The sequence below is a fragment of the Venturia canescens genome, chromosome 4, assembly GCF_019457755.1.
Source record: "Venturia canescens isolate UGA chromosome 4, ASM1945775v1, whole genome shotgun sequence".
NCBI lineage: Eukaryota > Metazoa > Arthropoda > Insecta > Hymenoptera > Ichneumonidae > Venturia > Venturia canescens.
The window spans coordinates 4,751,773-4,778,053 of NC_057424.1; the positions used below are offsets into that span (position 1 = coordinate 4,751,773).

At 42.6% G+C, this 26,281-nt stretch overlaps 1 protein-coding gene across 7 annotated transcripts in view; it reads left to right on the plus strand.

Moving 5' to 3' along the window:
- The window catches only part of Rbfox1 (RNA-binding Fox protein 1), a 130,017-nt gene that overhangs the window by 44,919 nt on the left and 58,817 nt on the right, over positions 1-26,281 (plus strand). For 4 of the 7 annotated variants that reach the window (XM_043415521.1, XM_043415515.1, XM_043415516.1 and 1 more), the window contains exon 1: positions 2,277-3,364. The exons of 1 other annotated variant lie outside the window; for it this stretch is intronic. In XM_043415521.1, the coding sequence (XP_043271456.1) occupies positions 3,353-3,364 (12 nt within the window). In that variant the 5' untranslated portion in view covers positions 2,277-3,352. Of the gene's footprint in view, positions 1-2,275; positions 3,365-26,281 lie in introns of those variants that run through there. 2 more of the 7 variants (XM_043415517.1, XM_043415519.1) reach the window with 1 other exon arrangement.

Here is a 26,281-nt window from a genome sequence, read left to right on the forward strand (position 1 = left end):
GAATCACCTTCCCCAAGTGCAATAGTGAGAAAAGGAGACAAGAGAAAATCGACGAGGGCGTCACTCCGTGGGCAAAAGTTGCATTTTCGTTGTTGTCATAGATCCTGCGAAGGTTCGACTCTCGCGGTTGTGTGTTCTCGGCGGATGCTGCTGAATGGCGTCTCTCGAAAATTTTGAGCGCATGTGCGACGCAGCTGTGACGCTGTATCGCCCCCTCGAGAGACTTCTCTCGCTCGCACTCTTCGCCCCGCGCGAGCCAGTCTCTCCCCCTCTCGCTCTCGAGGGCTTCTAAAAATAAGATCATCCCCTTTTTTCGCCCCTTCCAAGCTCCGGTGCATCGGCTGACACGTGAAGAGAAAAAAATCGTCAATCGCACTCAAAGAATATGGAGAAAAAAATCCACCCGGAGAGGCAGAACATCCGACGGAATTGCTAGAATTTTGACAAATTTCTAAAAACTCGCGTCCCAACGTGCCAAACTTTCTACGCTCCTCCGTATATATGATAATAAATATTGTCTACTTTTTTGTGCAAAGCAAAACGCACGCGCGTGTCTTGAATTCCTCATCGCTCGTATTTCTCTATACTTTAAACGACGTATCGCGTAACGGACATCCTTCTCTGATCGTACGTGCCCCGTTTTTTATTGAGATATTCTTCGTGAAATAGACGAACGAAAAAGAAAACTGGTTGATCCGGGTAAAGGAAAGAAAATGCTATTTTTTCCCTCGCTCTTCCGATGTTTCCTCAAGTATTATTGTATTGTCGAATCGATCATTTGAATAATAAATAAGCTGGTGATATATAATAAGTCGAGTCAAAAGGGACAAAGGTCAGAGGGCAAATAAATGTTTTTTCCCATCAAGATTCTTCGTCGATTCTAATTCGATTGCTGCTATAAGACTTGAGCACGAAACAAGGTCAAGTTGAGCCGTTTTAGGAGTAACGAAAAGAATTTTCATCGCCGGGGAGGACCTTCGAACGAAAAGAGTCCAATTTACTATGCAGCTGCCATGGTAATTGGCGAGGATCATTATTTTCTCGGCGAATAGTCATTTTCAAAGTTTTTTCATTCATCAGTAAAATTTTATTCCGTAGAATTCATACGTTTTTTTGACATTTGTTTTTTCGTTCCCATGCGCACGTATTCGTGTGTTGATGGTAACATGCATAATAACGTAGCTGCTGAGAGTGATATTGGATGAGGGCCCAAACATATGAGGGTTAGATCGTTTTTAATAATAAAAATGAAAGGATCTTCGTGTCAGCTGGTTTATCCATTAGAGCCATGTGACGCTGCTCATCTTCCGTTTCGTCTCGTCGTCTCATTCATTTTTTATTTCTCCCTCTTATTCCGCCTCGACCGGAGCCCGGAGCGAGCTTTCTACCGAAATCGTACTCCTTGGGCCGGACGAAACCAAAGATTTTGTCGTTTCGTTCCGTGATGCGTTTCTCCCCCACACTCCCATACTCGTGTATCCACTCGACGTCAATTTCGTCGTACACGCACTAACTTTGTTCCATCAATGAAACTTCCTCTCGAAATAAAACCGTTGAAGAATTTGTGATGATAAAAATATCAAAAAATACTTTTCTTCTCGAACCTTCATCACGAAAAATGTTCACGACCGCAGCGCAAAAAAATAAAACTACGAATCATCATTGGATTCTGAATTACCGACTGTAGGCGAAAGGAACGATAATTGAAAATAACGCCAAATTTTAGGGCATTAAAGTATAAAAGTTTTACGAGCCGAATGATTCCCGTGCAACGATTACGTTCGAATCGCGTTCGAATTTTAAAGTTTAAAGACTTTTCAAGTAAAATTATTTAGAATTGAATGACGAAGAGAAAAAGTGGACGGGAATGAAAACATAATGTATTCGTACGAGATTGGAGACGAATTGTTCGAATGATAAATTCAAACAATGAGAATTGACAAGCGCGCTCTGACACGAGAGGCTCAAGCGCTCAAGAGGTAGAGGCGGTAGTAACCTTTGAAGCGTGAGTGGGAGAGAGAAAGCGGTCGTTTTCCGTCGCGAGTGTTACTCTTCCCGGCGCGCATTGATATCAAAGATGGCCGCTATTCGGGAAGCGGCGCTGTGCCTGCGCACCGTAGGTGCGCATTGGAAAGCGCAGAGCAAAGCGCGCCAGCGCGGAGACTACCAGCGCGAGAGAGCGAGCGAGAAGCAGAAGAAAGAGAGGGCGCGTGTTGTGTGTCGAAGAGAGAAAGAAAACCGGTGGCGTCGTCCGTTCCCAGTCGTTCCGTGTTCCTAGTCCCTCAGTCGCAAGGAGACCACGCACTGTGGCGGTCTCTCTCGTCTATATGTCTTTATATTTATAATTCTCAACAAAGTGCTTTTTTTGGCACTATTCCGTCTCGGCGTTTTTTTTTCTTCTGTCCTCCGATAACTCGCTTTAAAATAAGAACGATTATTCGAATGTCAAAGATACATTGTGACGTGACGGAAGTAAAATCACGCAATAAAAGAGAATTAAGACTAAAGTGTGTACCGTGTAGTGCCGGGGGGATAATCGGTAGAATCGCGAAAACGTGGTTTTCAGTCTTTGTGTTTACCGTATGAAAAACTTATTGAAACGCGGTAAAATAAACTACCACGAGACAGAACGGAGAACGAATTGTCTCTAATCGATCGCAAATGTGAAAGAATAATTAATTCTGCAAGAGTAAACGTTGCGTCTTTTTGTTCGTTTGTTTCCTCGTGTGTGTGCGCGCGTGTGCTTTAAAATATTTGGAAAAAAAGTGTTGAAACGGGTTTTTCGTTTCTTCATTTGCCCCTGTTGTTATTTTGACCTCGAGGCTCGAACAGAGGGAGATCAATCTCGCGATTGCAGACTGAAAAGAAAAAAAAGCACATTTTTTATAATATTAAACGGGTGGAAAAATAAAAATCACTGTCTCGTTCCCTCGGACAAAAACGTTTGTCCTCGATCCCATCAACGCGCCGAAAGCCGAAACTCGGAAATCAAGAAGAAAAAGAAACAACACTACAGTTCGAGACCGTGTCTCTCAATTTTTCGTACCGCACACATACACGGACAGCATCACTCTCTCACGAGACTCTCGTGCCTGCGAATATAGAATATATTTACTGTTATTATTAGCATCGTGAATTTTCATCTGGAGGTTTAGATTTTTCAACGGAGAAACCTCAAAATTATCAACGAAGGGATCAAAAACAAAGAGGCTTTTTGTTGTGTGCGCGTGTGTGTTGGGGGAGGCAAAAAAATACCACGGATCTTTGGATTCGTAATTTATCTCGCACAACGGTGGAGCAAAACGGCCTCAAACTGTGGGGCTCTGGGGCGTTCTTCCTTCCACCGCAAGGGATGTACTACCCTGTAAGTTCCCCACCATTTCAATTCGATTCCAATCGAATCATCTTTTCTTCGCCAAAATATGGGCGGTAAAATCTGCAAACCGAGAGAAAAAGAGAAAAGGGAGAGAGACTCGTGGCGTCCTCGGCTTTCTCGACGTCGGGCGTCGGGTCGAAGACCACACGAGGCTATTTTAGCCCGGTCGAACACTCGCCTTTCCTCTCTCTCTCTCTCTCTCTCTCTGTCTTGTGATCTCAGTACGCGGAATTTGCGTGACGATTTCAGTAGGACAATTAATATTTCCATACATGTCTTTGGAAAAATCGATCGTCTTCATATTCGACGTACGTAACGATCCTCTTTTTTTTTCACTCTGAAAATTCAAATGACAAACAACGCGCTTCTTATTCGAACGCAGCGGGTACTCAGTGTTTCAATTTAAATATCAAAACGCGCGTGAACGTCTGTCGAAGAATTGTGAGAGCGAGAAATCGCAGAAGAATGAGACAGAAAATGATCGTCATAGATCCGAATAAATCTCAGTTTAAATCTCTTTGCTTACTATCACGGATTACAACTTTTCGTGAGTGATTTTCTCCATCGAAACTATCATAACCGTAAAATGTTTTCACACTCTAGTTAAATATTTATATTTTAGTTCGAATATTAGCTGCATCAGTATTTTACACTCTTCGTAAATCAACCGTTTGACAGCCATTGCGCGAAAAGCATATACGCCAATTTTTGTTATTAAACGAGGAGGTTATGTTTGCCGAAGTGGTATTCGATGCGGCGTCGCGACACCCGCAACGAGGCGCACGTCGGTTGCCCGCACTGACTACGACGACGTCGACGTCGATATTTTCAAACACTGATTCGCCATTGTCATTGCGACCGCCTGCTCCCCCCCCCCCCCACCCCCTTCCTCGCCAGCTCTCGTACACGGTTCCTCGCATACTCGCAGTCTATAACGTTTCCCACTTTGAAGCGTATACGCGTACGTACCGTATACGATCCGTCGTGAATGTCGGAATGACAACGTGTGCGTTCGACCGATTTCAATTATCTTTTCATTCGTCATTTCCACTGTTTTAGCCAACACACTTTTTGAGACGAGCTGCTGCTGCTGCTGCTGCCATAATAACGAGATTTCCTAATGTTTTTCGTTTTCGATTGCACGTTATTCAAATCACTCATTAGCACGTGTGTGTTTCAACGAAAAAAGGGCGGAGATGAATATTTTATTGACGATATTGTGAAATTAGAAATTTTCGTCAAAAACAAGCACTCCGTACTCTTCCGGATGGCGCTGAAGTTCGCAACGTTGGAGTCCAACGAAATGATGTAAAAAAACTCTCGAATAATTTGAGTAAACCTCCAATTTTGTTCCCCGCCGAATTTGCAATTTAGCATTTTTCAACCCACATCACCGATTCGTGAAATAAAAAAATGATGAACTTTTTTTCCTTCATTTCGTTGGACTCGAACGTTGCAAACTTCGGCCTCGTCCCTTCCGGTGGGTTCGAATGCCTCAAATAAGTTGGGACGACGGATAAAGAAATTGTCGAAAAATTCGAAAACGTGGAACCGAAAACAGTTCTCGGGGCAACCGGGGAATCGGTCGGATCACGTGAGACCCCGCGCGCGCAGGTACGAAATAATCGTCCGAGGAATTTGGACGGACCGTACGGAAAATAAAGTTTGAGTTCTGGATCAAGAGAAAGAGAGGAAGACGACGAGTGTTCTAAGCTCAGTGGGCTATTATTATTATTATTTATTGTTTGGAAGGCTCCGCATGTGGGACATAATACTTGCTATTAAATCAAAAGGAAGGAAAGTCCCTCCGGCCCGGGCCAGGTATAGAGAAGAGAGTCTCTCGGTTGGATTGAATTTCGCACACAATATAAGACTGACCTTTCCTTTCATACGAAGGGGACACACGGCGGTAACGTTTCAGCAGTGTTCTCTGCGTTCGACGCGGGCTCACCCAACGTTTTTCCTTTATCCCCAGTCCCGTGGTGCTCAATTTCACCTTTTCGTTACTTCGATGACGAATTTTTCTGGAAATTCGGAGATCTGATTTTCGTTTAATTTTACTGCGACGCCTCTTCCGATGCGCAGTTTCGTGGCAGCGAATCCCTCGCTTCTTCTCCGTTACTTCAGACTCGATTATTTTCTCGTCTCGTTCCATTGCGTTCGCTCCTCCGTTCGAGTCCGATAATTCGCATGTTTTTGTTCGCAAGCATCGACGTTACACGAGTAAATTGAGCGTTTTTTTTTCATTCCCGATGCGGCGATGCGTGTATTCATACGATTAGGCAAACGCGAATTCTATCGCCTCCGCAACATCCGCTCGACCTTTCGTTAGTCTGACACTCCGAGCTTCGATTCGTCGCGTACCGACATACGTTTTACTTATTTATCCCCACAGTTTTTCTCCTCCGCGTGGTGCTCGTCCGCGCGTCGTCGTTTTTCCTTTTCGTCTGACGTTTTCTATCGAGCCGTTATTATCTCTGAAAATTCCTATAATTTTCTATTTTTATTTATTTACGCTATATTATCGGAAAAGAATTCTCAGCGACCACGTGCTTTCCCGATACACCTCGCGCTCTTCATCTCCCTACTCTCGACCGGTGACGCTGCCGCTGCCCCACCCCGTCCAACCGTCACTCCCCATTCTCTCCGCGTCCTCGATGTGTATACGCGAGTCTCGCGAGCCACCACGAAATCTTGAGCGAGGCAGATATTACGCAGATAGGAACAAAGAAGAATTGGAAACGAATGTGTAAACGGTAGCGGTGAACGCGCTATCTGGCGCGCTCGCTCTTTCGTAGCTGATGTTTTCGACGCACACAAAAAGGCGGGAAACCCTCCGCTTTTTTCGTCTTCAGTTCTCTTCTGCACGGAGAAAACGAGGCCGAAAATTCTAGAGGAAAGTACTAAGAATGGAGTATCTCGGGGACAGTATATAACTGGATTGCAGCATTAATTCAAAGAGCAGTAATAAGAACTGTTCTATCCATCATAGTGAAAAGCCCAATACTCATACCTTTTATTCAAAAGACTTGAGAGAGTTTTTCTCTATAAGTATAGTAAAAAATGTTTTCAGCCACTTGAAATGTTTGTTAAGGAAGTTGAGGCTGTACAGTCATTTTTTTTACCCAAAAGTTATGACCTGTACTTTTCAAAAGTTAGGTCAGTTTACAGTTTGGCAATGTTGCATACAATTTAAAGAAAAGTTGGGGAAAAAAAGACGAAAAACTGGTGAAAGCTCAGTCGAAAACACGAACGGTGACGATCTTAGCCTCAAAAAACTGCACGGGAAACAGATTATTATTAATATAATCTCAGCAAATCTAATAAATCTGAAAAAATTGACATTATTCGGCAAGCCTTGCTCATGTTGCCCAAAAAATTTCATATTTTTAGCATCATTTTTAACGGAGATATCACTGAATGTGTCTTGACTTCCATAAGATTACATGTTATTTGGCCCAAATTGTTATTGATTTTTCTCAGCAACGACGCTCCTAAACTGTCTGAAAATTTAACTGATTTTTTTTACACTTCACTTTATAAGATACAATCGGTTTAAAAGCGATGACATCATTTTCATTCTAATGCCTCAACTTCCTTAAGTATGCTCGGGCAACTCGGAAAAATAAAACTATATGTATAGTAAAATGTCACACGTATTCGGTGTATAATGATTTAAAAAAAGAACCTCCAATAATTCGAGTAATTCCAGTCCAATTTCATTTCTTGTCGAATTCGCAATTCGTAGTTTTTCTCAATCTGCACTGATACTTCGTTACGTAAAAAATTGGTGAATTACAAATGTTTTTTTCGTTCATTTCGTTGAACTCCAACGTTGCAAACTTCAGCGCCGTATTTACAATACATTTCGATTTATCAGTAAGTACTAGTCTGACACGATGAATAACACTTGAAAACAAAACTAAATATAGTTATCGCACGTACATCACTTTTTGCTATCCACATAAAGCTGTTTAGAATTGAAGGGATGAAAAATTGGAAAATTCAAAAAATACTATGCTCTTTGTAATCGGTGTCTAAATATTTTTAAAATTCTTAAAAAACCATGCGTTCCTCACTATACAAAACGAATTCGTTTTCTCCGTGTGCGTATTCCGACGAATGTTTCGCTTTTTTCCTGCATTTTTTCGTCTTCTCAATCTTTGTTCGAGCGACGGAATTTTAGTGAGAAATGAGACAGTGTTACAGCGATTCTTTCGCGATTGATTTCAAGCGCAGAACATTGTTTTTTCGGTTTGCTTCGCTTTCGATAAATATCTTTTGATTTACGAAAAAACGAGGTGAAAAAAATGGAAGCACGTGAATCACGCTGGATTTGGCTCGACGTACGTACAGAGTTTTACTGCTGGGTCACGCCTCGATCGTTCCCTTTCTTTTCCGGCGAATATATCTGCATAAAACGCCACAACGCTCTCGACCTAGGTGTACGCACGGGGCGCGCACACACTCGCGCGTCACCGAGCAACGTTGCGCGCCTTCCGCATATATCCGTAAACAGCTGCGCTCCGTCTCGGGAAGAGAAGTAAACGCGCGCGTTTTTTCTGCTCTCAAATTCCTGTTTCGGGTTAATTAATCTCGACTCGGTCACTTCAGTCCCAAATTCGGTTTTGTCTCTTCGGTCCCAAATCGGTCTGGGGAGGAAACTGATCGACCTTTCTTGCTCGGAGCTCGGGAAAAAAAAAAATAATTGTGAAGACATCGATGGATTGATAGCAAAAGGGATAATCGCGTGAGAGAATTTCTTCGAATGGTGTTAAAAAAAGAAACTTTGGCCTCGATTCCTCGAAGCTTTCGTCACTCGTTCAACCACCCGATAGATTTATTTGCTTCTTTTTTAGCCTTTCACCGTTTCTTTTTTTATTCTTTGCTTTTCCATGCACGGAGTAAAACGAGCACGACTCGCTTCGAGATAAAGGGAATGAAGCGAGTGTGTACGAAAGGAATGAACGAAATCGCTCTCGTTGTCTTCTCACGCGATCCTCTCGCGCCGTAAAACTAAGATGGTGGAGAAGAAACGCCAAACTTTTTCTCTCTTCCCTCCGCAGTCTCGTTTCTCTTTTTCCTCTTTTTTTTTTGACCTCTTCTCTTCTTTAGACCTGAAACGTTGGTCTGTTTAGCCCCCGGGGCTCGAGCCGCGCCGTACACGAGAGAACCACAAACTTCTCGTACACGCAGCTCACTGGACACTCTCACAAGGCGCACACTCTCACGTGTTCGTTATAAAGCGCGCACCCGGTGCCGGAGCTTCGCCAAACGAAACCGTTCGCAAATTTACGATCCTTTCTTGCTGCCTCCGTTCAAGGACGAGCCCTCCTTTTTATTATTATCGTAACCTACAACGTTTATCCATCTCCCACCGCCAAATACCGACGTGAAACTTTCCGACTTTTTAACCTCCCCTCTCTCGCCCAGGGGGTCGAGAACCGACCATTTTCTTTGACACTCAAAGTGCCTCGAATTTTTCCAAACTCACATGCACGCTGCCGCCCCCTCGACGGTCTCTCCGCAATTTTCATTGAGAACTAACCATCTTTTTTTCTTCTCAATTCTCAAATCTAAATCGCTTCTACGCGCTTTGACCGATTGCGACGAAAAAAAAAACATGTTTCGGCTCATTTTCACCGGTGCCCTGTGCGCGCGGCTCGCTACAGCTCTTCTCCGTTATCTAGATCGAACCGGATCGAAAAGTTTGGGCTTTGAAAATTCGAGCTGCCATTCCAGACTCGCGCGGCCGGCGAGAAGTTGAAAGTGCCAAAGTTACGACAAAAGAAACGGCGACGACCTCGAATGATATAAATGGGTGGGGATCAAATGTTGGAATGACTAAAATTTCGAACAGCTAAAATCTCGAGTTTATAAACTTCGAATGATAATATGGAGACAGATAAATTCGACTAGAGCTTGGAATGCCGAAAATAAATAAAGAAAAAACTGCAAGGTTCGAAGGACGTTTACATCGAAAATAGAATGTAAGAATCGCCCATAGGACGATGACTAAAATATCGATTTTTCGAAAATTCGACTATCGCTCTTTCGATTCATAAATTACTACGGTCAGCGATACTGTGAAAATTTACAATTTTCAAAATATAATAACGAAAGACCAAATATTACTGAGGTTGAAATACTGAAACACCGAAAAGTCGAACAGTCAAAATAGCGAAACGTTAGAAAGTCGATCGATCAAAATAAAGAAATGCAGTGGATCTCCAAATATATGCGTCTCACTCACTCACTTACTCAGACCGGTGATCTCCAATTTTAAACATCGCCATTTTGACTTTCGCCTTTTCGAGCTATCGCTATTCCGCATATCTATGTTTTATAGTTCGAAAAATTCACTTTCCATTTTTTGCTACTCTCTATTCTGGTCTGTCTGTAAAACAATTACTCTCCGTTTTGAATTCGAAAATATGAACTTTTGACATTCCGATGGTCTGTTAAAATTGCATTCAAAATGAAAACTATTGAAATATATATTTTCGGGTAAATACGAATTGAAAGAAGGAATTTTTGATTAAACACGCAATTCGCTGAATAGTCGATCGGGAATAAGGATTTCGAATTTTTCTCCAAACTGATATCACAACTTTTTAAATTTCGAAATATCGACTGTTCTATAATTCAGTTATTCGACATATTGAACTCTACTCATATAAATTTTGATAGCCTAGATCGCGTGAATCTTTGTGTAAAGGAAATTGCAATCTATATGGCTCAACAAACTTTATTTTGGTTTTTATTGAAATTTCCACTTCGCATTGTCAATATTGGAAACATTTTTGAGCTTCGCCGAATGATCGATCCTCGAACAAGGTTGACTAAAAACGACGCTGAAGTTTGCAACATCGGAGTCGGACGAAATGAACGAAAAAAACATTTGTAATTCAACAATTTTTTATTTCACGAAGTATTGGTGCAGGTTGAAAAACTACGAATTGCAAACTCGACGAGGAACGAAATTGAAGAATTACTGGAATTATTGACGACGCTGAAGTTTGCAACGTTGAGGTCCAAAGAAATGAAGGAAAAAAAAACTGGAATTATCGGAGGGTTTTTTTACATCATTTCGTTGGACCAACGTTGCAAATTTCAGTGTCATAATTAACGACGTTGAAGTTTGCAACGTTGGAGTCCAACAAAATGAACGAAAAAAGGTTTTGTAATTCGTAATTTTTTTATTTGACAAATCATTGATGCGGGTTGAAAAATAACGAATTGCAAATTCGGCAAGTAACAAAATTGGAGATTTACTGGAATTGTTCGAGTTTTTTTTTACATCATTTCGTCGTTGGACTCCAACGTTGCAAACTTGAGCGTCGTGACTAAAATGAATTTGGACTGAATTCGTTCCAATATACTCTGAGTGGATCGTGTGAAATACATTTTTTATTTATACGCATACGAAAATGATAGGCTAAATTTATCGATCTCGATGTACGAGGTTGCCAGATACGAATGTCACGTCGGGCGTGAAATTACTTCCGGTTCGCGTATTCAAATCGTACGCCGTAATCTCATCTCCTTTCGTGTGCCCCCGGCTTCATGTCTGTGTTGAGATGACGGAGCCTCGCGTCCAGCACTGAGATGGATTGGGTCCCTGCTGCCTGCGGAGCTCAGAACTTTTCAACGTTTTATTATAAATTTATATAGTAATAATGAGGGCTCGTTGTCGCCGATATTTCTCTCCTCTAATATGCTTACGTTTTTCAATTTATCGAGCGTGCGCCGCCGCAAAAGCAGGGAGAAAAACGTTGACGAGCTTACTCGTTAGAGCCCGTAGCATCCTATCGCACGCGAAAAATCTTTTTTAGAGCTTCCGCTGAGAGCGAAGAGCGCTGCACATGCCCGAAACGACTTGAACGATTTTTCTCAATCCACTCTCGCCTCACCGCTGCAAGGAATCCATTTTTACTTCCCACCTCCCTCTATACCTATATATACAGGCTTATGTAGCCCCATTATTGGACATCCTTCCAGTCGCGAAAAGACTTTTAAGAGCCCAGCCCTCCTCAAACCTTTCATTTCGTTTTTCCACCTCGTGCATTTTCACCGTGAGCATGTAATGGACTAAAAAAATCAAAATAAAAACGCTTCCCAACCGAGAAATAATCCAATGCTCTATTTTTTCCAACACTTTTGCAAAAATTCTTGTCTCATTATTTCACCAGACTTTCCAGCCGCCTATTTTTCACAGTTGCCCTTAAAATTCTGCGTTTCCCTTCGGTTGTTATGACGCTGAAGTTTGCAACGTTGGAGTCGAACCGAGTGATCTAAAAAAACTCTCCAATAATATCAGTAATTCTCCAATTTCTTTTCCTGCCGAATTTGCATTTCGTAGTTTTTCAACCTGCACCGATGCTTCGTGAACTCAAAAATTGACGAATCAAAAATGTTTTTTTTTTTTTCCGTTCATTTTGCTGCACTCCAACGTTGCAAACTTCAGCGTCGTTCGATTGTTCCTGGAAAATGATTTCGGGGTCGAACAAATCGTCGAGAAGCCTCGTTGTTGGTACGCTTTTGAGTTGGGAATCTCGGTTGAATAAGGGACGATTATTCGGACGATTATTCTCGAATGTCAATAAATATGAAGCTTTTCCGGGGCCTTGCCATACAAAATGGCGAGAGAGAGAGAGAGAGTCTGCGGAGTTTATCGATCGAGCAGTCGGAGTCGCAGCTTCTCTTTAAGTCATCCGGGAATACGACTCGGCTGCTGGCTACAGCGGCCATTTTCGGTCTTCGCTGCGGCTTTTAATCGTAGATTTTTATTTCAACATTTTCAAGAATATCAGGGGATGAAAAGTATTTGTCCAAATTTGGCATGAAAATTTGAAGAGCAATGGGCAATCTCATGGAACATGATAATTAAGACTATCGACAGCCAATAGATAAAAAGACTTGAAAAAGTAACTTTCAGTTTCGCTGCAGCGTCTCCCTCGGACTGCCTGCTGAAGGCACTCCTGGCACCGCGTCCAACCTCCCAGCCCCCCCGACATACGCCCGTTTCCGTGTCTATTCGCTCTCATCCTTTTCACTCTCTTTCTTTCACGACTGCTATACGGTGAGAGAGTTTTCCCGCATTCCGTCTAACGCTCTGCCCAACCTGATCCTGTCATTCGTCCGTCCTCGTCCTCTCGCGCCCCCTTTCTATTTTACACTCTTCTTAAACCCCTTCGCTTTCATTCAATCGACAAGCGACCTCAGACCTCCGTTATTCGCGTCGTCGAATTTGTCGTTTTTCTTTCATCCTTCCCCTGCTCGACGATCTCACGCTCGCTCCATCCAGCTCCGGCTCGATGTTCGTCTAAGCGTTATTTCATTTCGTACTTTATAGTTTTCCACGTACATCCGACTAATGTTCATTCGGCAAGTCCAACTTTTTTTCTTTCTCGAAAAGATCCCAAATTGACGAATCGCTGAGCGATGCCGGGAGAAAAAAAAACACCCGCGTCCTCCTAGCCTCGATCTCCGGGATTGCTCGCGTCGCTCCGTTTCTTTCGCGGATGAAAACGTTACGCGAGATGAAAAGTTTAGTTACCGAGAGCCGAGGGAGAGGGGCCGAAGGAGAACAGAGAAGAGGGTCGGCCATTGAGCGGAATGAGCGTGTAACGATAACGTGAGTGGGGTCATCAAGGGCTATCGGACTATGAAGAAATGTTGTGTACAGTCCCATTGAAAATTCTCCGAACAGGAGCATCCTATCGATCCGATAGCGTTTCAAAGCCATTTTTTCTTCAAACTATTTAGTTCTCGGGAACAGAATTTTCAACATTTTATTGCAAAAATGAACACGTAACAGCATTTCAAGCGTTTCCTTTAAATTCGACATGAAACTTACGACGGTTTAACTGGAGTCGTTTTTTTTTTTTTGCAAGATCTTTGAATTAAATATTCGCCAGGGTGAGAGTTCTCGCGCAACTTTTTCCTCGAATCACATACGCGAAGAGCAGTTGAACAGCGGTAAACGCACAATAAACTTGAGATGGGACAATCCGAACCCACTTCTTTGGCTCTCTCCCTCTATCGCTCTCCGCATCGTTCCGTATGAAATTGCCTCATCCGCACAATGAGCTCGTCTGTTCACTCACGAGTTATTTGCCACTAATATTATCCTCCCAATCACATTACTTTTATCCAACGAAGACACAATTTTTTTCATTTCTTTATCCTTTCGACGGACCCCCGCTTATTTCCTCGTCTTTTTAGTTGCATCCTGCGCTTTTATTTTTCTGTCTCGATTCTATACAACGAAACCTCTGTCCGCGCTCGACTTTCGATTTTAAGGTAGATCATGCCAGAAGGATTGTATTTTATGGGCGTCTAAGTTGGATTGATTTTAACTTCCTGATTAAATACATAATCACTTTAAATTCATTTCAGAGTTATTAGATCGAAATTGTAAATACATTTTTTCAACTTATTTTTTGGCGAATGAAATTACAAGCCATTAAGGAGATTGAAGCGTATCTTATGTTAAAACTATTTTCCAACTTTGCACATTAAAGTGTTTTAAACAGAAAGCTTATAAGACAGTATTAAACTTCTGACGGGGGATATGCCGATGATTCACCGTCGTGAAGTTGAGATATTTATTGTTGAAGTTTGCAATTTTTTGAAAGCTGCCATAAGAGCTGCCATAATGTTTAACCTTGTCATTTTCAACAATGAATATCTCGATTACCAGGCGGTGAAACCTCTCCAAATTTTTCAAACATAATTAAGCACTATTCAAGAAGATTCACGTAAATTTTCAATTTATTAATTTGGAATAATAAAATCTAATGTATTTTTCGTATGATGTCCTATATATATCGCTTCAACTTCCTTAAATAATCGGGGATCCATCACTGATTGACCCCGAAATTTGGTTCGTCTCTGACGAAAATACTATAGTTTTTTATGTAAAAATCGTATTGGAGGGCCCAAAGGGAAAACACAAAGGGAAATTGATCACGAGAAAAGTATTTTAATAAAAAGACGGAAGGCTCGTGACAGGAACGTCCCGAGCCAAGAAGAAACAACAAAATGCCGAAATAAGCAAATGTGAGGTTATACGAGTGCTCATTACCAATTTCGTTCAATCTTTAACTAGTAAGACAATCGTCCTGAATTTTTTCCCAAACTTTCATTACATACTTCATTGTTATTGCGTGTAAGTTTTTCATAAACTTGCTAAGAAGCGTTCATTCGTAATATGGAAAGATAAACGATTTTCGCGCATAGTCCCTGTTATAACCCTTTGTATTTTTCTTCATATTTAAATACGTTTATCTAAATAACCAATAAGACGAATCCATTAAAAATTGATACGCGTGTCAGTCGACTGCTCATAAATTCTGTTTAAATTTCAAGACCTTTTTGAGAAAACCGTTTAAAATAATAACCTCTTATCAAACGTGTTTTACGCTGAGAAATTGTTGGGTGGAAAAGTGACAGCCAACAAATTGAAAATACATTTGCAAATTTAGTGAGGAAAAGCGAAACAATAAGTCGTTAACCTACCTTTTTTTTAAATTATTGAGCAACGAAAAAAGCGATTTTTTTTATCAATCCATTAAACGCAATGGCCTTTGCCTGTTTTCAACGAATAACTGTTACGAGTAGTTGGCGATTTGCTCGCGAAAAAAAACTGAGAACCCTTCCGAAGCTCCCCACCGCTTGTCTTTACATAATATTCTCGCGGTGGCGTGAAAATGTATTCGAAAGACTTTCAAGTGCAGTTATGGCAACGACAATAGCAATAGAAATCGAGCATATTTTGTTACGTTCAGCACTTTTTCATTGAAGTGTAGAGACTCTTTTTCGTCGTTCATTCATGCCCGAGTGCTGGCTGTCTTCATCCCTTGTTCCGAGTCGTCGAAGCACCGCTCGAGTTGCGCGCATGGGATTTACGTCGTTTCCGATATTAAAACGCGAATGAAATTTACGACTCGCGAGTCCACTCATGGGTGGGGGGACGCGTACGAGAGGCCTTCCGTCTCGAAGCGGGCTCCTCGCGTATACCGGAACAACGATCGAATATCAGAAAACGCGTTCGACCATTTCCCTTCCGTTTCATCAGATTTTTTGCGAATTGTCGAAGTTTTTCAACGTTGGAAGTCCAACGAGAAATGAACAAAAAAAAACATTTGCAATTCACCAATTTTTTATTTCATGAATCATCGGTGAATGTTGAAAAACCACTATAATTGCAAATTCGGTAAGAAACAAAATTCGACAAATTACTGAAATTGTTGGAGACTTTTTTAGACCATTTCGTTGGACTCGAACGTTGCGAACTTCAAGGTCACGAAAATGTTGGTGGAAGGAAGAAAAGAAAAAAACAGTTGAATGCGAATTCGTTGGTATTCGCATTCAGCTCATTCAACTCGGAAGTTCCCATAGCTCTCGAAGCTTACGCATCCTTTTACGCTACTGTATACTACGACCATCTATTATCACCCGAGGATACATATATTTGTATAAATAGTACGCCGAGCACATACTTTCAAGTTGGCGAGAATCGATAAGCGAAGCATGCGCTTATCGGCCGTTTTCGTCACGTTCTATCGTCATTCTCTGCATTCGATTATACACAAACATAATCTATTTATGTGAAAAAGACTGGAGACTAGAGGCGTATGGAAACCCGATGAATTATTCTCGAGAGTCTTACCGAAGTAATAAATCGTTATCAGCTGATAATGTCGACATTAAAACAGCGAGTTTATCTCGCGCATCTATTTCGGGTGTTCCAATTTCATCCCGTTTTATTATCGATTCGTTAATCTTTAGAGGCTCCCGATGATTTTTCGTTCTTCTCCACTATTTCATTTTATTCATGAAAACTACGTTGAATCTTCGGCCCGAAGCATTTTTTGTAGTTCCTCGGCATATTATTCACCGATAATATTCACGGCGAGTGAATGGGTGTGCCCGCTTTTCTACATATAGATGTCCGTCTATCTATGGATTTTGAGGAAACGCTCTTGGTCTAATCCTGGTGCTGAGAATCCTCATTGGATTCCCACCAGGATCCAATGAGGAGGCACAACCCTCGGCGCACTACGAGATCCGCGGTCGTCTCGGTATTTTCAGAGAATTCGAGAATGCGTTCTCCCCCCCCGCGGCTCTCTGGCTCTTCGACGTTGGACCATTCTGGCCTCGAGATTAGAGTCTCAGGGCTCAGTGCCAATGCCAACGTCCCCTCGGATCTGTCCCTCGTCACGCTTCTCGGTAAGTTCCTCTCTCCTCGTCTCCCGGTCACCCCAAAATAATTTGGAGAGTTTACTCTTACTCCATATTTCCCACATACAGTTTCCAACGAATTTTCAGTTCGACTCTTTTTTTTCCCTACAACAGGATTCGAAACCGAATGTTTCATCGAGAATTTCATCATATTACTTCAACCCTTCCGTAGATTTACGAAGACGCGCCATCACCATCGAATTTCAAGACTCTCCCTAATGATTTGTATCGTTGAGATTTACGCGAGCGAGGCTAAACTCAATTTCGTGTTGTTTCAGACCCCTCAACGTTATCGGCTCCATTCCCTCTTTTTTCTTTCTTCCAAGCATGTTCAACAAGCTTTTCCGTATCGCTCGAGCGCCAAGTTGTCTCAGGCTTCACCCTCGCCACCGTTTTATCTATTCCGTTCGATCGATCCGTGCCAGGTAAACCATCCCCTTCTCCTGCCCCTTCCTCATCCTCGCGGTGCTGCTACTGCTGCTGCGTCGCGGGAGAGACGGCATAGCGAGCTTTAATTTTACGTTCATATACAGGGTGACTCTCGAAATCAATGTTGGAACTCTTGACAACGACTCGAATCACGTTTTCACTTTCCTTTTTCCACCGATCATTCGCCACACTGATTCATTCGCCGTACTGATTTTTCCCTAATCTCTACCGTCGTGCGTACCTCGATTTCTCGAGAGCGTAGGAAACTTGGCAAAAAATAGATCCTCGAACGCTGCTGCTCCTGAAACGCAGAGAATCAGCACGTGAGTTACTTCGGAATGAGCGATCGAATTATTATCGTTCGACCGAGCGGGTCACCCACATCCTGGTGCTCAATTGGAAAATAAATCCACGATTTATCAGAATTGCTGAGATAAATAAAACATAATCGAACAATTTCATCTCAGAATCTTGTTTTGGGTCCAAAAGATATGTGCGGGAGGACTCTTTTGAAAAATGAAGCTACCGAATAAAGTTGCGCTAGTTCTTGTTGTTTCAATAAACAAAAATACGAACATCTCCCATCGGTTGCATTATATCTCGTCCTCAAATTCTCAGCTCCACTGTTCTCGCTGCTGCACGACGCTGAAGTTTGCAACGTTCGAGTCTAACCAAATTAACGAAAAAAAGATTTTCTGCGAATTTTGCTGGAATTACTCGAGAGTATTTTTGAGATCGTTTCGCTGGACTCGAACGTTGCAAACTTCAGCGTCATCTCGCTGCCGCGTTACGGACACTCGATACGTTGGGTCGAAAATTTTACTTGCCACGGTACACACGCCCACATACACGGACATAAACTTTCACATACCAACGAGTAAATATGTATTCGACCGTGAGTATAGTAGCGAGTGGCTGTATTAGACAGACAATGCATGTACTTCCAAGGCTTATTCCCCCATGATCGGAGCCAGTTTATCTGTGTGCAGCACTACAGGCCAAGAGTCTCTTTGATATTAACCCAGGGATGCGTTATACGAGTCTACGGATGTCGTGTATTATATTCGAGCTCAAAATTCTGTCTCCTTTGGGACGTCGATAGGAAGAACGGAGAAGAGAGAGAGAGAGAGAGAGAGGGGGGGGGGGGGACAAAGATTCGTCTTTTTTAGAGACCACTCTCATCTGCATATGTATGTCATGCATTATTATCAAAGTTTCCACGGACATTTGATGACGAGATAAATAAAATACATAATATTGCGTGGGATTTAGACTTGTGGTTTATCGTGAGCTTTTTTGTAGTTTATTATCACGACGCTGAAGTTTGCAACGTTCGAGTCCAACGAAATGAAGGAAAAAAACATTTGTATGATTCACTCATTTTTTCATTTCACGAAATATCGGTGCAGGTTGAAAAATGACGAATTGCAAACTCGGCAGGGAACGAAATTGGAGAATTACTGGAATTATTGGAGGACTTTTTAGATCATTTCGTTGCAATCCAATGTTGCAACGAACGATAATATGGGGACAGATCAATTCGACTAGAGCTTTGAATGTCAAAAATAAATAAAGTAGAAACTTCAAGGTTCGAAGCACGTTTACATCGAAAATAGAATGTAACAATCGTCCATAGAACGACGACTAAAATATCGATTTTCCGAAATGTCAACTATATCACTCGTTTCGATTCATAAATTACTGCACTGTCAGCAGTACTGTGAATATTCACAATTTCGAAAATATAATAACGAAAGGCTAAATATTACTGAGCTTGAAATACTGAGACACCAAAAAGTCGACCGATCAAGATGAAAAAAACGAAGATATGAAGATTTTTTGCTACGCTATATCAAGAGGCTCTGTAGAGTCTCGGGACAAGTACATTGACAGCTTTGTTTCTGGTCTATCTATAAAACATCTACTCTCCATTTTGAATTCGAAAATATGAACTTTTGATATTCGCGTGGTCTGTTAAAGTTGCATTTCGAAATGAAAACTGTTGAAATAATCTGACAATTCTGACATAATCTGCTAAATAGTCGATCAGAAATTAATAAGAATTTCGAATTACTTATTTTTCTCCAATCTGATATTAAAACTTAAAAAATTTCGGAATACCGACCGTTCTACAATTTGGTTATTTGACATATTGAAGCCTACCCACTCTGGGTCGGTAGGCTCGAAGAATGGCTATTCTTTGCGTCAGAACGCTCACCTTGAAATTTTTGCTCTCGAAAACGCTCGGATGTTCTCATTTCTTCAGCCTCCTAATTCGTTTTTTTTTCCTCGTACGCCTCTTTCTCTCTCTTGCTACTCTTCGTCCGAATTTCTCGCCACCAATCCGAGCAAGATAGATCGTCTGTTATTACCTGATCCCTCCTATTAAATCGTTCGTCATTCGTGACCCATTAATCAAAACTCTCGAAGCGTCTCGTCTCCGGGGCGAGGGATCGACTCGATTTCTCGTCTTACACTCGTAGAGTATCCTTCGCTGCATTTTTTTTATAAAACTATCCTCGAGTTGTCGGAGCGAAAGTTCGCTCGGGTTATTCCGGTTTCCTCTGCGCGGGTTGGGGCTTCATATAATTGTTTCCCCCGCGTATAGATATTCCTTGACGAGAATCTTTCGTATATATTGCTCCAGACTTCTCCGCGTCTCTGCGCGATTAATAATCGAAACATCGAACAGAATTCGCGCTCGATATAATTTCACGTTTCGTTTAATTTTCCATCCAATTACCCGATTCATCGTCCCGCGATGCACAGCCCTCAAATCTGTAAAAACGAGGCGCAAATACGTCCCCGCCGCGTCACCAATTTAAGCTCGCTATCTTTATTCCACTTGCTCTTCTCTCGCGCTGAAAAACTCATTTTCTCCGACAGGATAAAAGCGAGCAAGTCGAAAGTGGATCCCCCGAGAGTCCTGAGTGGTGGTAAGTCCTCGGCTGCCGTGCTCCCGCGTCCAGCACTTTGAATGTTTTTTACATGACGGCACACTCATTCTCCGCGGTTCAAGTTTCCAGCCATCTTTCCCGACAACAAAATCAATTTATAAATCGCAAGAGTACAGCGTAGCAGGAAATCTTGAATTCGAGACTACCTTCTGCACGCGGTGAAGCGCGCGCGTTCACCTATCCGAGTATTGTCCTCGCCCGAGGCGGCTTAACTTGGGAGATAGCCGAAGCCGTAAACCGACCGCACACTCATCGCTGTCGGTGCAATCCCCTCCTATTATTTTCCGGGCCGAGTGATACGCGAGCTTGCAAGAGCCAATTTTCTCTTCCCTGTATATCTACTTTTTCTCTTTCTCACTTGCTCGGCGGTGTTTTTTTCTCTCTCGCTTTATTCGTGCAGTTGCTCGCTCTCCCACTCTTGCCTCGGCTCCCCTGGCCTCACTATTTCCTTCACGTTAGCGCAGGCATAATCGACGTCGGACACGCGATCCACCCCTAACCGAGAAACGAAGGTCTCCAAAAGTCTTTTCTCGTCTTTCTTCCACCCACTCGCTCTCCCCTTGCCTCTCTCCCTCCCCCACCATCTTTTATTACGTTGTTAATTATTATTTTCAATTTGTTACCTCGCAGCATCGAGCTCTCACCCAAAACGATCTACTTCCGGTTCACTCTCGTGTCAATTAAAAAAATCCATAAATACGAAAATTAATGAAAACACGAATTTTCAACAGTTACACGATGGATTTTTCACGAATAAAGTGTGAATCACGCCTCGAGATAAACTTGGATCTTTCAGCGGTTTCTCGAAAAGTTTGCACTTTTAACAGGATTTTCGGAATCACTCGAGGCGACGTTGTGCATTTTTCAACGGTGAATTCAGCCCTGGAAAAAAGAAATACAACAAAAAAATATATATCCATCGCTTCGGTGTCTTTTTTCTTCTCTGTCAATTTCTTGGCAAACTTTGCGGCTGATACAGAGGCTAAATCCACACAACTTATTGGCGTCGTATAGAAACGAGAGAGCGCTAGTTTGTGGTTTATTAAAAGTTTCAGCCCTTTCGGTTCCATGGCGAGAGCTCCTGCGGTATTCTCAGCTATATACCGGATAAAAAGTGAGTTTATGAGAAATTTCAAAACTCGCCGCTTCACCTCCGACAGTTTTCCACTCTGTTTGTTCCGCTCTTTTTAATAATCGTTTTTCTTCCCACTTGGTACAGACAAAAAGACTTTGGTTCCTCTCGGAAAATCTAAAATTCATTCACCACCACAAATAAATGTTCTTTTTTTTCCCCTAAATATCGATGAATCCATTTCATTTTTCTTCTCATCGCCCTGCCCGCGTCGTTCGCAATGATTCCGTGAAAAATTCTTCACAATCAACGAAATTCTGTTCCTTTCGGGACGTTTTTTACTCGACTTTTATTTTTTATACATCGCACACGTGTTTCGCGCTCCCTAACTTTGGCACTGTGCTATGATCGTTTTATTTTAATATCGCAGGAGTGCCATGGGAGTCGAGAAAGAGGCGCAGCTGCGCGATCGTTTCTTCCGCGCTCACTTGTCTTGGCAACCCGAGACTCTCCGGGCCCAAGGGACGAGTCAAACCTTTGTGTATTCACGCACAAATGTATACGTGCGCGTGTATGCTCGCGAGTTGAGAAGGAATAGAAGAAATGAGCTTGAGAGGACAAGATTATTCGTTGCGCTTATTTGGGGATCGTCGAGAGCAACATCTGCACCGAATCTTTTTTCATTCGATTATCATCCGGAGCTCTCACGTCCATCTGATTGTCGCGGGTTCAAATATTATTTGGAAGATCAATGAAAAATATCCGTTTCTCCGTTGCCTTTTCGCATCCGCGCCGATAAAAGTCAAAGCAAGGATATCCCGCGCCCTTCCAATCGGAGATCCGTTGTCTGTCTCGTGCATGAACCTTTACCTCTTATCGCGTGTTCGGATCTCAAATAAAGCCGGTTTTCAAATGCTGAACGACGCTTCAACCACCCCCCGCCCCCTGCCCCCTTTCCTCACGGAATTCTCGCCAAACTCGAGTCTTCTGTTTCCGTTGCTACTATGCTGCTGCCGCCTGTACGAGCTTTGAATACTTAAATATCATCGCACCAACGCTCAGGGAGAGAGAGAGAGAAAGTCACAGTTATTGGCCGACCGTGCTCAAGATAAAGGCCAATTCTCTCTTTCCCATACGAATCTGCAGCTGGTAACAAAGTTCAAATACGCTTTTGTTCAATGCTCAATGAATTCGATCGTCGTCGCGGCCCGATCGGAGCGGTCTCAAATCTCTTATTTTATGCTCTCGATCGCCAATATTCGCGGTTTCCATTCGAGTGTCCCCCGACCAGGGATTTGATCCTGCAGAAGGAAGCACGCGAAGGCGGCGCACAACTGACGAAAACTCGAAGCTCCGTTTCTCTCTGATATTTATCGCGCTTATTCGCTGTTTTTCTTCTCCTCCCTTGCCATTTTTCTTCGATTTTTTTCCACCTCCTTCTTCTTTTCGTTATTCTTCCTAGACTCGCGCTCAATGAATAATTCAACCAGGATCCACGCGACTTTATACTGATTCCCGACGTTCACGCGAGAGAAGAGAGCGCCGGGTGGTAGTGCTATCCGGACTAGGATGAGACACTGAAAAAACGCCAGGCAGCGGCGCAGAGCACGCCGGGAGAAACAGAGAGAGAAAGCGAGAGGAGCCAATGAGAACGAGGCGATGGGTAGGAAATATAAAATGGGAACGTAGTCGGTACACAGCATTATTATCGTCGAGGCTATATATTTACAAGGATCTTTCCATGTGTGCGCGCGCGGGTGTGTGTCGATCACGTACTCGAGTCTGTCGACTCAGATGCACGCAAATGCTGCTTGTACAACTTTCATTCTTCGAGCCTCCTCTTTCCTCCTTCCTCCTGCGAGCGACATACTAATTTTCCAACAACAATAACAATCTAAGAAAAGGCTATTAAAATGATAATGCGAGGGGCGCGCGGTTTCTTCATCGGAGTCGTTTTTTTTTTTTCATTTCATTTCATTTTTCCGAAAAAAATGTCTGGCGAATCGATCCCCATGGACTGCTCCCAAGCCTGCTCCGATCACGAGGGCTCTTCTCATGCACAAATTTAATGCACTTTATTCCATCTGCCTTCTCCACACGCACGGACGAATGTGAGAAGAAACAAAAAGAATACTCTCAGGAGAAACTATTTCGCAGCTGCTGCCGCTGCTGAATCTCCTCTCTCCCCCGTTCCCGCTCCAGACTCTGCGCGCTGGGTATTCGTGACGTCACGGAAAACGCGCGACGATATGAGTTTGCTATTATTTCCCACACATCCGTCGCACGTTGTCCTCGAAATTTCATTTTTTCATGAATATGAACGCCGTTTTCATTCGTGAATGAAAGAGAAGATTCTCCTCAAGGACATTCTAACGAAGCTAATTGTGGCTTGCGATCGTTGCATCGCGAGGTCCCGAAGATGCGCAATCGCTTTTCCAGTTCTCATTCTCGGATATTTCATTAAGTTTACGAAGAGGTAAACAGAGGCAAATACGTTTATTCGAGTTTGCCATTTTTCAGTCTGAAACTACCGTGCAAATTCGTACAAAGAAAAGTTTGAATCATTAAAAGGTACATTGTGCTTATAGGATCGTATTTTATGGGTGTCTCAATTGTAAGTAAATTTTTTCAACTCATCTTTTGGCGAATGAAATTACAAGCCATTGATCCATCATTGAATGAACTCAAAATCCCATTCGTCCCTGGTTAAAATACTATAGTTTTGTATGTAAAAAATGTAGAGAGCGCAAAGGGAAGTGGAACAAGAAAAAAGTTCTGATAAAAAGACAGAAGACTGTGACAGGAATGGCCCAAGCTAAGAAGAAACAAAATGCCGAAATAAGCAAACGTAAGGTTACGAGTTCTCATTACCAATTTAGTCTCAGTGGTCTCCAATTTTTTCCAAGACCTTAATTGTTATTGTGTATTTTTTCATAAACTTCGTAAGAAGCGTTCGTTCCTTATATGGAAAGATGAACGCATGTTTTCTTCATATTTAAGGTGGTTCCTCCACGAGACAGTTAAATTAGGAAATTATTTAAATTTGGCATACGTATTGTTTAACATATGAACAACACCTCTATAAAATTTTAACAAGTTTCACCATCCCGAACCCGAGATATATGTAATTGAAGTTGACTCAATTAACACGTAACATATGGACCATGCATAAGCAAACGGCGCATTATTAATTCTACCGCTAGTACTAAAATTAGGAAGTTTATAAAAAACGAGGAGGAGCTAGAGCAGGATATCACAGATATTGTGAAAAAAAATCAAGGTGATTGACCATCTAGTTTGACAGATATAGCCTCGAGAAGTACGAAGGTTTAGGCTGCATACGATATATTTTGCAAGCGAAAAAGCGAATGTCGTCTGTATAGACAAGTTTTTCTGTGTGTTGAAGCGTAACCTGGATAGTTCCGTCAAAAAATTTACTCACGATGTCGGATCAAAAATACTTTTAGAATAAATTTTACGAAAGCAAATGATATTTGTACTATATCTGCTGGCACCGAGTACGTATATAGGGTCTTTACAACATTATTGATTACGATCCGAACGAACTATCAAGCCTTTTAATATGCAGACAGTACATAACTTTTGGTTGGAGCTGTCGCAGAGGATCAACCTTAAAGACTTTCTCTGTGTAAATATCAAGACTTTCTTAAGAAAATCGTTTCGTGCGTGAACTACCTTAATATCACTGGGAAAAACGAATAATACATAAAATCGACAAAAGTTCGAATCAGCCGTGAACGTCGATATCGCGTTGCACCATCGCTGCATCAAGCGACAATTCATTAGCTTGCCAATCACTCTGATTTTCGAATTATACGAGTACTAATGCAGGCGAACATATCCACTCGAATTTTTTGTCCCCCGATTCCCTCGGATTTGGGAACGCGAAATGAAATTTGCCGGCTTAAATCGTACTCCGACTCTTGTCAGCGCGCGGCGAAATGCACCGGATAAAAGGACCCTCGATTCGCCGCACGCAATTCGTAATTCTCTCATTTTCGATGTGAAAAACTCGATTATATTTCGATGCAAATGATGAGATTATTATTCGAAATGGTAATCGGAAACGCCGCATTGCAAGCCGCCCCGATCGATCGAGCATCGCCTCGAACGTGTCACTTGGGATTCGGAATATAAAAAGCTCAACGCAATGTGAGCACACGTTGACGTTGATGGACTTGGAAGAATCGTTGAAATTGCTTAGTTTGTCGCAACTTTCTGTCCGCGGGAAGCGAGGAACAATGCGACGGAGTGTAACATGCACAGAAGAATGGCAAGTGAGAAAGAGAGAAAGAGAGGACGCGATGCTTCTCTCTCGTAGATCTGTTCTCCGAGATGAGCCACGAATTACGCTCAATTAAGCCTACGTCGGCTCGATTCCAACGAAGCGCAGAAGCGAATCTTTGTTCCGTCTCTTTCTCGCTCCCCCGCGAGAGCAGCCTGTGTATACGGTCCACAATGTATCTCCACGCGCGACGCGAGTCTCAGCAAAGTGAATACACTGGCTCTATTATTATTGCACGTGCAAACGTCCCTACCGCACACTCCGCGGCCTCGGTACGCGGCAAAGGGAATACGAGAGAAATAAGATATTAGTCAAACCGTTGGCGGCAGCCAACGGAATTTTCTAGCGTATAAACACCGATGTGAAAGCGCGTCCCTTAACGAAGCAAATCGTTAAACATTTATCACCGAAAGGGTTTCGTTATTTCGGCTGGAGGCATATTCCCCATGTTTTCGGAATTTCGCTCGGAACTGAGTTTATGGCGTTTCATTCTCCCCTTGAATATCATGCGGCGCGAGTGTGAAATTGGATGAATTTTATACTTTCCCCGTATATATCAATCGATGATCGTATCGCGAAAATAATAGTTACCGATTCGTTCCGCATGGAATGACCTATAAATACCCGCACACTCGTAAAACGATTTGGATGAGCTGAAAACGTTTCTCATCCACGGACAACTCGAGCAGAAACAGCATACTCGCGAGCTTCGAACCTGCGTCGCTCGTGGTAAAATCGCTCGACCCCTCCCCTTCTTCTTCCCGCCATCATTCTCTCCGTCCCTACCTCCCCCCTCTCTGTTCTCGCCTCTCACGTTCATGCTTTTTGATTGACCGGAAGTGTGACGTCAGGACACGCATCAAGAGAGAGAGACGAGGAGAAACCCCGGGAAA